Below are 13144 nucleotides of genomic sequence, written 5' to 3'. Positions count from 1 at the left end.
CTCTCTCTCTCTCTCTCTCTCTCCCTTTGGGGTTTTGAGAGAAAAACAACTACCAATGAATGCTCTGGTGGTCCTGTCATGGCGCAAAGAAAAGGGATATTGTGTCAGTACAGTACAGTCGCCCCTCACAACACTCCACACACACACACACACACACACACACACACACACACACACACACACACACTTCCCCCCAGTGTGCTTCATAAGTAAGTGGCATGGAACCAGAGCTCTCTGTTCTGATTTTACATTTGCCTGGGAGCCTGAGTCACAACACAGGTTACTCCGATTTTGTTCTGTTTTTCCTCTACCTAATTTTTTTTAAGGGGATCTTTTGAGGATGGCCTCATACATCCTCCTTCCTGGAAGCTAAATAAGGGAATCAAAGGCCATGAAGTAGCTTTCTAATTAGCTTATTCAGAAGACAAATGCCCAGCCATTGTCCCAAGGCCCAGCGCCGCCTGTGGGGAAGGGAAGTCTGGAAGCCCTGTGGAGCCTGTCCCCAGGACAGTTATAAACAGTAGGTGACGTGGAAAGGAAAGTAGGTGACAAGTTACTGGTAATCCTATAGGTTACAAAGATCTGACTCATTTGCTCACTGTCCACAATGAATATAAATAAAGGGTCACCATGGGGGCAGGGCTGTGGCTGTTTCACACTGTCAGATCTGCTTGTCTTGCCCTGGGCAGGCATGATCAGTGTGCCCTGTGACAATTAAAATGCAGACCTGGGGCCCTTGGCTGCTGGCTCTCAGGGTCCGGCAGCCAAAGTATTTTATTGAGTCTTCTGCCCTCATAGCCTCAGAGGACATCCTGCAGGGGGGTCCACACGAGGGTTTGACCTATGTCTACCTCGCCAGCGTGCCTGAAATCACAGGTACTGGTGCCCCCCAAAATCCTCCAGAAATACGTGCTCCGGCAACAGGTAACCTAACCTCAGGAGGCACTTGGGCCCAAAGGGAACAGGCAAGGTCCTTCATCCTATGTGCCCTGGCTACCACTCTGTCCTTGTGCAACTAGAGCCTCCACCCCAGAAAGGCAGAGGATCAGGACTGAGATGCATCTCAGATGCTGGAAACACACTCGGTAGAGTGTTTACCTACGGTGTGAAGCTGTGGCTACCACCTCCCCACACACACCCTACAAAAACCAAAAATAAAAGCTTAGAATACTATCTGTCATTCCAGCTGAAGGCTAGAGGGACTTTCTGATATCTGTGAGGCCAGCAAAGAGACAGGCAACAGATTGGCCCGGGGCCTAGAAGCCACCATTCTCTGAAGAGTATGCAGTAGGGACCTCCTCTAGCTGCTCAGTAGAACTAGCTCAGGGTGGTGGCCCACTCGGTGGTCTGAAGAAGGAGCAGTACCAGGAAGTGAGGAGAATGTACCCAAGGGAGCAGAGAGGGACTCCTGTAACTGTAACTACTGCTTCCCCCTAGCAACAGGCCAAGCTGGGGTATCAGAAAGGAACAGGACAAGAAGTCCGGTTGGGCAGAGAGGAGGTAAGACCAAGGAGCAGAGAGATGACCAAGATGGAGCTCTAGGCCAGCGGTGGAGAAGCTACAGAGATCTATGGAAGCAGACAGCTACCCTGCTGCCACAGGCTGAGGCCTGCTGTCCTGTCAGGGTGTTAAGGAGGAGAGAGCAGGCCAGGTTACCCCTAACTCTTTGGATCTAGTAGAGAATTACTGACGGCTTAAGGAAAAAGGGCTACATGAGCCAAACCAGCTCCAGAAGAAAGTAAAGAACACAGTAAGAAAAAAAAAAAAAAAAAAAAAACTAAGTCCCCATTGCCCTAACCCTGTGAGACTCTAACAGTTAGAGGGAGCCATAGGCAGAGACAGGACCGTCCAGACTTCCAAACAGGATCTTAAGACTCAGCCCTCTCCTATTGTCTATGTTTCCAAAGAGGAAACCCACCTACTAAAGACGACAAAGGTGGGGGAGGATGAAGAGGAGAGGGAAGAATGGGAGTATGAAGAGAAGGGAGGGAAGGAGAGAGGGAGGAACAAACCAGAGCCTCCATTCAGCTCAGAGACAGCCTAGCACCTTTAGGGGTCCACAACACCCGCGCCCCCCCAGTCAGGCTTCCACCTTCTTTCTCAGTGGAACTTCCTTCCTTCCAGTGTCATCGCCTACAGCCTGTGAGGGTGGGAGCCGGGAAGCACTTTGTCCCCATTTCTCAACCTCCTCACCCTGGCTCTCTTTTGCATCAACTTTGAGCACGCTCGGGGTATCTGCCACATTGCTTTTCTCCCATCATGGGCCTGCATGATGAATGACTCTCCCAGCGGCAGGTATCGGTAGACGGACGGAGTGGGTACAACCTCGTGAGATGAAGCAGAGAACTTCAGAGCTAGCTAAGGCCCAGGGTTGCGGGTCATCAGTCATTCTGAGGAAAAGGAACCTGTCTCTCACCAGGACCTTTGAATAGAAACGGCCATCGTAGGTACCCAAAATGACTGGTCACCTGGTCTATCCTCGGGCTTCCAGAATCATCAGCAGAGTCGGGCAGGCACACAAGAACCCTAGCAAAGGAGAGTCACTCATCCCTCCTGAGTATCTCTGGGCTCTTCTGTCACAGAGCCCATCCCCCTGGACCCCAAAGCTGGGGAGCTGACACTTCTCCCCAACAGCTACCAATCAGACCCAGATTCCTTGTAGAACTTTTCTCCTCCATCCTCAAGTCTTACTTTCCATCTAAATACAGAGGAAGATGGTGTCTCCCTCCTCAGTCATTACAGACAGCCACACAGATCCCTCTTACATGAGCAGGCGCTCTGGAGGGCCTTGACCTCATCTGACTCGGTCTCCCTACCAGAAAGCTGGAAACAGCCTCGCAGAGTATCCTGACATCCAAGAATCACACAGCCAGCAGAGGCAGATCTGAAACTCCAGATTTGGTCCTCGTATCCTTTGATATGATCCTGTTTGCCTCTTTGTAAATAGGGATGTTTGCCTCACTAAACATTTTGTTGTTCCAATCCTATCCCCAAGGGACACAGGAAGTGGTCACCTCATTGACTGAGGCAAGCAGGAGCTTCCTGGCCACTGTCCCTTAGTGCCATCACCACCAGAGAATCAACGGCTTAGGAGTGGAGGAAGCACACGCCTCGGGTGATCTCACTCAGTCCACACTCACAGCCTCCCTGCCTGGGAAAACCTCTTCCCATGAGTACTCCATCAGAGAAGATAGTCATCCCTGCCCGGCGACAACCCCCCCACACACACCAACACATTCAGACAAATGATCATGGATCCCACACCAGAGCTGGACACAGCCACTGACTCCTAGAAAAGCCATTTCCTTAACAGCCACCATGGGGACCACTGAAAAGAACATGCTAGGACCATGCCACACCTCCGGGATGTGGGCTTCCACGGATTTCCCCTAACAAGCATTCCTAATTCCCTGGGGGGTGGTTGCCAGCCCATCTCCTAAGCAAAGCACACAGCAAGAGAGGCAGCTCTAAGAACAGGGAACAGAGGGACCTGCAGCCTCCCAGGCTCTCATTACAGGGAATGACTAAGTGAGCTGGGCTTCCAGGGGAAACCCCACTCTGCTCATAGAGAGGTCTGTTCATCCAGGAGCTATTTAGACTAAGGCAGCTTCCAAGTGCTCTGGCTTGGGCAGTCCCTGCAAAGCAGCAGGTCCCTGGAGGAGTCTCTGCTGGGAAGTCTGGGCTCTGTCCATGCAGGTTGCCTGACAAGGAGCACTGCCCATGTCAGGTTAAAGGGAGACTCTGGGAATGGGGGAAATCTGATCAGCACCTCCCAGGTTTTTTGTGACTAGATCTCTACAAGGAATGTGACAGTCTCCAGCAGCTGTGAGCTGCCTGAAACAGGCTCTATTTGAAACCTCCAACAGCTGAGCCCCTCCCAGCTACCCGCCAGCCAGCCCAGCCACCCCTTGTCCAAAATGACAAACAAATACAGAAATCCACAGAACAAGCAGGCACTCACACAAGTACACACAGACACATGCAAACCCCAGCAAACTGGGGCCAGACGGTACAGTAGGGGAAACTGCTTGCCCAACAGTCCCCTGCATCTCCAAGCTTTTCAGCATGCAGTTCCCTGGCAAATACACCATTGACAAAAACCCACCTTCCTCAACCTCATTCCCCTCTGGGAAAGAAGCCCTCTCCTCCGACTGAGAGGATAGAGCAATGGAGCGCCCCCCCCCTCCAAGACAGTGCCTTGTGCCTGCCGTTCTCCATCCAGTGTGCACACACATACACTCATCTTTATTTATCCCAAGGAGAAGGAGTTGGGGTGGGAGGAAAGAGCCAGGGCTGAGCTGGGGTGCCAACTCCCTTGACCCGCTGGGGAAGCCCTGTCATCCCATCCTAAGGAGAGGCGCTCCCCGTGTGAGGCCAAGGCGGTGCCCATCTGCTCTGCCTGGGTAACACCTGTAGCCATTTTTATCAGGGCATGTTTACAAGGCAGCGGCAGGTTTATTCTGGGTCCTCTTTCCTGAGGGAAGGGACTGATGGTTTCCTCCACCTATATTTTTAACCCGGTGCCCTTGGGAGAGACCCGGGAGCATCTCTATTTTACCCTGGAGTCTCTCTGGGAAGAGAAGGGAAATAGAAACTTGGGGGGGGGGAAGACTGGGGAATGGTACAGGATCCCCACCCCCAGCCAGACATTTATTTCTTTTTTATCCTGGGGAAAATGGAGTGGAGCCCGGGGGGGGGGAGGGGGGGACAAGGAGGGAAGTAGCAGGAACTGGCAAACACATCAAGGCAGAGGGTAATTAATTGGTGCGTTAAGCTGCTGGGTTATGCTTTAGTACGCGTGAGCCCAGAGGAAAAGAGCGATTTCTCAGAAGGGATTCTTTAATCCTCCTGAACACAGAGTCTGCAAATTAGACACAGTGTATGGGGATGTCCCCACAAAAGGAAGCAAGAGAGGAATCCTCACAGGACCAAAGAAGAAAACCATGGGAAGTTAGGATGTTCCATGTAACTAAGCAAAGGAAATACATCTCTCTCTCTCTCTCTCTCTCTCTCTCTCTCTCTCTCTCTCTCTCTCTCTCTCTCTCTCTCTCTCTCTCTTTCTCTCTCCTCTACATACTCCTTTTGTTGAATGTATAAAGAGAAACCACAGTCCCTACCTTTGAGTACAAACCCCAAGACAGTTCGGTCTCTATCACCATAACAACAATTCCAAACATCCCAAAAATCAGAGCATAGTCACTCAGTCGCTTTCTCTTTTCAAACAGGGCCCTCCTGTGTCCCAGCTTATAGCCAATGTTTTGGTTTTTCCGCTTGTTGGCTTTGGGGAAGGTGGTGCTGCCGGCCGTGGTGCCGGCATGCTGGTGGTTGTGGGTAGCGTTGGGGTGGTGGAGCAGAGTCTGGTGGGCATGGTTATCCTCCCTGGAGGAGATGATAATCTCTGGGGGGTTGCTGGGACTGAAGAGCTGGAGGGGTTGGCCCTCAGGCTCGGCCTCAATAAGGTTTCTCCGAGAGGCGCTCAGGCGGCTCAGGGGCTTCATAACCCCACCGCTGTATTTGCAGGAGCTCATAGCTATCTCCGTGAAAGGATTGCTGTCCCGCCGGTGCACCAGGGGGCTGGCCTGCCGGTGCCGGCTGCCTCCACCGGGCCCACTTGTGGCTGTGGAACTTGGAGAGTGGCCAAGCAAGTGGTCATTGAGATTTAGCTGGCTGCCTTGTCTAGAGGAAGGGTGGAGGATGGCGGTGGAGTTGGCTGAAGTGGGAGCCCTGAACGCCGTGGGAGAAGAGTGCAACAGACCAGGATGGACAAGCTGGCTCTGGAGTTGGGCAAGCTGAGGCAGGGGGTGCAGTGGAGCCTGCTGCTGCTGCTGCTGCTGTTGCTGCTGCTGCTGCTGCTGAAGCTGCGGAGGCTGAGGCTGCAGCAAGGGTCCGGGAGGCTGCTGGGGGACTGCTGGTGGCGCTGGCGGTGGTGGCGGTTGCTGTTGCTGCTGTTGCTCGTCCCCAGAAGATGGACAGGGACACTTGGGGTCTTCATCCAGGTCCCCCACCCCCGAGTCATGGAAGTGCCCAGAAGTGTCCATCTTGGGGCCTGGCTGGGATCCCTGCAGCACGACCCTCCACCCCAAAGCCACCCTCGTTCCAAAGATGACCTCAAAGAAAGCCAGGCATCCAAGCTTCCCCACCAGAAGTGTCTTGGCTCCAGTCCTCTCTCTCTCTCTCTCTTTGGTTTGCTTCAGTTCTCTGGGGCTGCCACTCGAGTATGCATTGTATTGGGCGGATAGAAAAGCCAGGAGAGGAGCCGGGAAAAGGAGGAAGGGGCGAAAAAAGAACTCTATTCTGAAGGTGGTCCTCTAGGAGTGTATGAGGCAGACTCAGCTTCACTCCTCGCTGGCTCAATAGCTTCGCTCTCCTCCTCCTGACACTGTTATATGGCAAGCCAAGCCCACTTATTAGCCAGCGGTTTCATTGGTTTGGCTTAACTCTCCAACCCCTCTTAACTCCGCCTCCCTCTCAGGCTCCGCCTCCAAGAAGGGGCCTGCCATCCTTCGCTCTTCGCAACGAGGGCTGGGAACTGTAGTTTTTGCTCCAAGACCACTACCATTCCAACCCCTCACACTCCACCCGCGAGCTGAGCAGCTGCCTTCTTTCCTCTGGAAGGTACGGTCAGGATACTGATGCCCACAGCAATCCGGACTGAATGTTGGCGCTGGGGCAGTGGAAGGAAGGGATCGAGAGCATCCTAAAGGGGAAGCTGTCACCATGCTGGGGGTACCGGGAACGGAGGACAAACGTTGATTAATAGCCAGTATCTCTGCAGGTTGTTTCACACATTAGATTCCAGGTACAGCTTCCAAAAGCCCAAGGTGTTAGGGACTGTGCTCGCATTTTACAAAGAAAATTAACACCAGGAGACACTGAGCATGAACCTCCAGAAGCAGAAGGGACTCACTCCTGACAGGGAGAAGCTCACCTACCTACAACTGTCAGAGCACCTGCGCTGTGTACAGGAGCCTCTGTTATTTCCAGTCCTCACATCAACCCTATGAAATGACGTCATCATCCTAAAAAAGAAATAGAAGAAGGAAATAGGAAAGAAAAGAAACCCACTCACACGCAGATAAGAAATATGGCTCTTGGGAGCTGGAGAGATGGTTCAGCGGTTAAGAGCACTGACTGCTCTTCCGAGGGTCCTGAATTCAAATCCCAGCAACCACATGGTGGCTCACAACCATCTGTAATGAGATCTGACGCCCTCTTCTGGGGTGTCCGAAGACAGCTACAGTGTACTTACATATAATAAATAAATAAATCTTTTTTGAAAGAGAAATATGGCTCTTGTCACCCAGCTTGTAATTAAAGGCACTGGAATTTGAACAGAGATCAGTCTGAGCCCACTGCTCCTCTGCCAATGCCCAGGTGCTTTCCCGCTATGATGATCAACACACAGTGGTTGTTCAATAAATAGTATTCACATGATGGGTAGGAAAGGGTCAAAGAGAATCTGTCAAGGAAGAGCCAACTTCCCCAAAGCCGGATGTGTGAAGTAACCTGGATCCAGCCTCTTCTAGAACAGCTGGGTCTGGAGTCACCTTGGGATCTATGAGGAAGACCGGAGATCCCAGTGGCACCACATCTGATCCTTCCCATGGGTCTCTGAGAGTCAGAGCTGGAAAAAGCCGCTGGCTTCCCTGGTTCAGTCTCCTCCTCATAAAGTATTTATTAGGCTCCCACTGTATGCAGAAGAATCTCCAGGGGAACAAGGCCAGAGATGAACTTATTTCCATTTTTAATTGGGACAGCCTTAGCAATTGGAGGGGAAGAGAGTGTTATGAAAGTCCTCTAGGCACACCTGGGGTCTTAAGGAAGAGCATCTACCTGTCCACTTCCCACTTCCCCACCATCCTCAGGCTTCTGTCTAGTGTCTTCCCTTGATGAGTGTGTGGAAGTGCTAGGTGGTCCAGGCACACATACAGATGCATATGTGTAGTCATGCATGTGGACAGGTATGAACACACACTAGCTCGCCCACACCCAGCATGCTTCCAAAGCATGTCCCACCAATGAGCTCAGAGTCCCCTGTGCATACCAGTCCTCACCTCTGCAGGCTGCTGTGAAGACTAGAGTTGAACTGTGTGTGCTATAAACCACACCCTCAGCTACCTGATAATACCAACCACTCTTGAAAAGGTTGCTATCAATGATGATGGAGCAATATGTATACACACACACACACACACACACACACACACACACACTGGTACAAGCCTAGTATCTCGGGCATGTTTCCATGATCAGACAGCCCCCAAGCCCCTACCTTACCTTCCAGCATGCCCAGCCTGCCCAGTCCCTGTTCTCTCCTGCCTCCTTCATTTCCCTACCTCTTCAATCCCCAGAGTCAATGGTCTGACTCAAGGCTCCGGATCACATGATTTGGTTTAATGATCAAAAATAAATTAATACTAATACATTGTTAAATGCAAAAAATGTGCTGCTAGTGCTGGAGTTTCATGACAGATATAGATTCTGTGCTGTGGAAAATTAATTTCTAGGCCTGGAAGTTTCTTTGCCCACTCTACTACAATAGGTTGCCTTCTGACTCCACTAACCTTGCTGGGTCAGTTATTCTAACTGTGACAGCAGGATCCAAATAGGGCGGGTATGCCACCATCATGGATGGAGCTACTCTACAGCCAGAGCCCAGAGGCTCATCTGGGAGTGGTCTGAACTTGAGACAGATGCTCCCACCCTGGGTGCAGAAATTCTGTCCTGAGAAAAGGCAGGTGGATTGTACTTAAAGCTGGAGCACACTTCCTACGGTGGAGTCCTGACTGCTGTGGGTGGTCATTCAGCACAAATAAGATGCCCTTCTGATCCTCAACTTCCTACTCTGTAAAATAAAAAAAATGAGGGCCCCTGGCTCCTGTGAACCAATATAAGGATCCTATCCCACACCCACCCTCAAACCTCCCACATCACCATACATAGCAACCTTGCCTCCACAATGTGCTGGAGCTGGGCAGTACTGGTTGGTTGGTTGACTGGTTGGTTGGTTGGTTGGTTGACTGGTTGGTTGACTGGTTGGTTGACTGGTTGGTTGGTTGACTAGTTGTCGGTTGGTTGGTTGACTGGTTGTTGGTTGGTTGGTTGGTTGGTTGGTTGGTTTGAGACAGGGTCTCTTTATGTAGCCCTGACTGTCATGGGTCTTGATATGTAAAACAAGCTGGCTTCAAACTCACAAAGATCCACCTGCCTCTGCCTCCCAAGTTCTGGGAACAAAGGAGTACACCACCACACCCAGCATATTGGTTTTTGTTTTGTTTTTAAAAGATTTATTTTATTTATATGAGCACACTGTAGCTGTCTTCAGGCACACTAGAAGAGGGCATCAGATTCCATTACAGATGGTTGTGAGCCACCATGTGGTTTCTGGGAATTGAACTCAGGACCTCTGGAAGAGCAGTCAGTGCTCTTAACTGCTGAGCCATCTTGCCAGCCCTGCAGTGTTGGTTTTTAAAAGCCCACTATGACAGGTCTTCTGAACTCCAGGTAACCAGCATCACAGTGGCAACTTGAAATCATTTGTGGTGGGAATGTTTACCCCACAGAAAGAATGGACATGTCCTTCAGGGCTTGCCTCCACCCCACCCCCGCAAAGAGGCTACTAAGTTTTTACTGGCTGGTAAGCATCTCCTAGCACAGAGATGGCTCCCATTCCAGCCTCAGCTCCAGCCCATGTGTTGCTCACTTCCAGAGACTCTGTTCCTAGCACAGAGCACACAGCTGGCTTTCAGAGAAGCCCTGGGTCAATTGCTAACACTCTCACACCTCCATTTCTTAGCCTCAAGGTAAGTGTATACAAACTAGTGAATCAGCCAGGATCTCTGCATCTACAGAATCTGAGTGGACCAGCCTTTCCATCTACCCTCAGCCACACTGAGCTCGGTGTCTTCCCACCGCTGCTACATACCCAAGTTTAAGAAGCTCCCAGTGCCACCCCCTGAGCCCACAACCATATCTATACACCACAGCCCATGAGTTGGGAGCATCATGAGACAATTGAGACATTAGACAAGTTAATTAAGACTTGCCTATAAATAGTAATCAGTAATAAGTGGCATAGCTAGGGTGAAGCACAGGTCTGCCCATGTCCAAAAGACAAACCTTGGGGGCTTGCATTCTTTCTACAGAGAGAAGCCATAGTTGCATGGGTGACAAACAGCAACAACAGAAATCCCAATGAGTAGCCAAGAAACTAGATAAAAGAAGCTTCACTGGGGCTGGAGAGATGGCTAGAGGTTAAGCGCACTTGTTCCTTTTGTAGAGAGCCTGAGTTCAATCCCCAGCACACACATATAGTGGTTCACAAACAACCATAATTCCAGGAGATCAGATGCCCTCTTCTGATCTCTGTGAGCAGTAAACACACATGGGTGCACACACATGCACACAGGTGAAACACACAAAAAAGTAAAATGAATAAATCTAATAAATAAATATTTTAAGAGAGAGGCATCATGGCAGCTGGAGAGGTGTCTCAGGGGTTACAAGCATTAGCTGCTCTTCTAGAAGACCAGGTTTGATTTGTAGCACCCACATAGCAGAGCACAGCAGGCTGCAACTCCAGTTCCTTTGTATCCATCCGATGCCTTCTTCTGGCATCCATAGGAACTGCATGTAATTGGTACACAGCCATAAAATCAAGCAAAACACCTATCTCCATAAAATAAAATTAAAATTAAAAAATTTTTTAAAAAGACTTCATGGAGGTGATAGAACTGGAGCCATAGAGTCTTTACATGACCTAAAGCGAAAGGATGGCACATCGGCCTTTTCCGGCTATAAAGATGAGGGGTTAGGGTGGAGTGAATTTCTTACCTCAAGAATAGTGGAAAGTGGGTGAGGTCAGAGTCCCCAGACTCAGGAAGGGTGGCCCTGGGCCAAGCCGGCTCCACTCTAGGCATGCTTTCAGTCTTCTCTGCCCTCTCTCCCAGCTCACTCCTCACCACCTCCATCCCGTGCCAATACATACCTCCATGTCTTAACTAACTCAGACCCCTCTGCTTGGCATGCCTTCCCCCATACCTCATCCAACACACTTCTCCTTAACCTTCGAGGGATGGCTTAAGGGTTTTGTTTGGGGTGGGGAGTTGTTGGTTTGTTTTTTTGTTTGTTTGGTTGGTTGGTTTGGTTTGGTTGTTGTTGTTTTGTTTTATTTTCAGAAAATCCTTCCTCTCCTGAAATCCCCAACGCAAATCAGGGTCCTTCCTTCCCCTCTGCCTTTGGGCTGCCCTTGCTAACATTGTCACCATCAAGGGCTGCAACTCTCATGACTTTATGTGTCCTAACTCCTGCACTGTGACCTTCTTGGAAGCTGAATTGATGTCATCCTTGTCTCTGTATCACACAGCAGAGGCCTGATAGAGAGTGACTGAAGTCAGGGAGAGATCATCTGGAGGAGAAGAGGGGGTCATAGCCTTTCCCTAACAAACAAGCAGTTTTCCGTGTTTTAAAAAGGTGCTTCCGGGGTGTTTCAGCTCTAAGACTCCGTACTGTCTACAGAACTCATTGCCTAAAAACAGAGCGACTGGAAGTAGCGACCCATGGCTCTAGCTTGGTGCTGTACTGGCAGCATCAAGCAGAGGATCTGATCGTGCGTGTATGACAGATGGGTGGGTGGATAATAAATATGATGGCAAATAATAATGGGATGTCTAGAAAAGACAGAGGCTTGGGGGGATCTCCTTAGGCATCTAGAGGGGTGTCAGAGAACCAAACATTCATCTTCAGATGGTCAGATCAGAGGCAGCTCTGGACTGAAGATCTACCTCATTGATCTACCCTGACTCGGTCAACATTGTGTGCTAATCTAGGAGCTTTGTTATTAGATTAATTGGTGCTGTAAAGATCAAAACAACTGAGCTGGCACAGCCCCTTATAGCTTTCCCTGGCTTTCCTGGAAACCCCAGAAGCACAGCCTGGGGCCCTATTGCTCTCACCCCCATAAACTAAGGTTAGAAAGGTCTCTGTGACTCTCAAGGTCACCAGTCAGCTATGGAACCTCCTCCCTTCTGCTTCTGATGCCTTCCTGCCTTAGCTTGCCCTGAGTCCAGCCATCCTGGGATGTAAAGAGCAGGGACCTCCTCAGACTCCTCTATGCACGCACACACACACACACACACACACATACACACACAAACATACACACACACACACATATACACACAAACATACACACACACACACACAGACACACACACACAGACACACTTAGAAATCCTCTCTATCTTTTGAATCCCCTTGTCATTTCCTTTGTTTTCTCTGAAGACTTTTCACCTCATCTGGGCTTGGCTTTGTCAATATGAATGTCTTTTCTCTCCTGCTTTTAATTTGTACATAAATCCCTAGATGACAGGAGCTTAGGGTACAAACTGTACAACACACACAGGAACATACACACATGAATACATACACACATAAACATACATGTACATATGAACACATATATGAATACATTACATACACTCATGAACACACATATACACATGAACACATACATATGAACACACACATACATACATGAATACATTACATACACACATGAACACACACATACACGCACAAACACATACACATATACACATGAACACACACACACAAACACATATACATGCCCACACACCACCACAACAACTCACCCTGGATGCAGAGGGCATGACGAATGAATTAAGTGAGTCTGAGTACAATTGTGAGAGTTTGGGGCACTTTGACACTGGGGTCCTTGTCCCTGCCCCATACCCCTAGCCCTAGGGATGCTAATTGGTAAGTATACATACCCTCTAATGTTTCTGAGTTCCTCTATGCTCAGACTCTGAGGTGAGGTGTCTTAAAACTTACCTATAGGGCTGGAGAGATGACTCAGCAGTTAAGAGAACTGGGGGCTCTTCCAGAGGTCCTGAGTTCAATTCCCAGCAACCACATGGCAGCTCACAAACATCTGCAATAGGATCTGATGCCCTCTTCTGGAGTGTCTGAAGACAGCAACAGTGTACTCATGTACATTTTTAAAAAATCTTAATGATATATAAATAAATAAATAAATCTTTAAAAACCTTAACTATAGCCGGGCAGTGGTGGCGCACGTCTTTAATCCCAGCACTTGGGAGGCAGAGGCAGGCGGATTTCTGAG

At 49.8% G+C, this 13144-nt stretch overlaps 1 protein-coding gene across 2 annotated transcripts in view; it reads right to left on the bottom strand.

Annotated features, from left to right (window-relative positions):
- Kcnn3 (potassium calcium-activated channel subfamily N member 3) overlaps positions 1–6363 on the bottom strand; it is a 154970-nt gene extending 148607 nt beyond the window's left edge. For both annotated transcript variants that reach the window (XM_031374530.1, XM_031374531.1), the window contains exon 1: positions 5118–6363. In XM_031374530.1, coding sequence (XP_031230390.1) covers positions 5118–6038 — 921 coding nt within the window. In that variant the 5' untranslated portion in view covers positions 6039–6363. The remainder of the gene's footprint in view (positions 1–5117) is intronic.
- Positions 6364–13144: the final 6781 nt, after the last annotated feature.

Source organism: Mastomys coucha, unplaced genomic scaffold (genome assembly GCF_008632895.1).
Source record: "Mastomys coucha isolate ucsf_1 unplaced genomic scaffold, UCSF_Mcou_1 pScaffold16, whole genome shotgun sequence".
In the NCBI taxonomy this organism is placed as follows: domain Eukaryota; kingdom Metazoa; phylum Chordata; class Mammalia; order Rodentia; family Muridae; genus Mastomys; species Mastomys coucha.
Note: the sequence above shows the minus strand (reverse complement) of the source record. Positions and strands in the feature narration are given on the sequence as shown.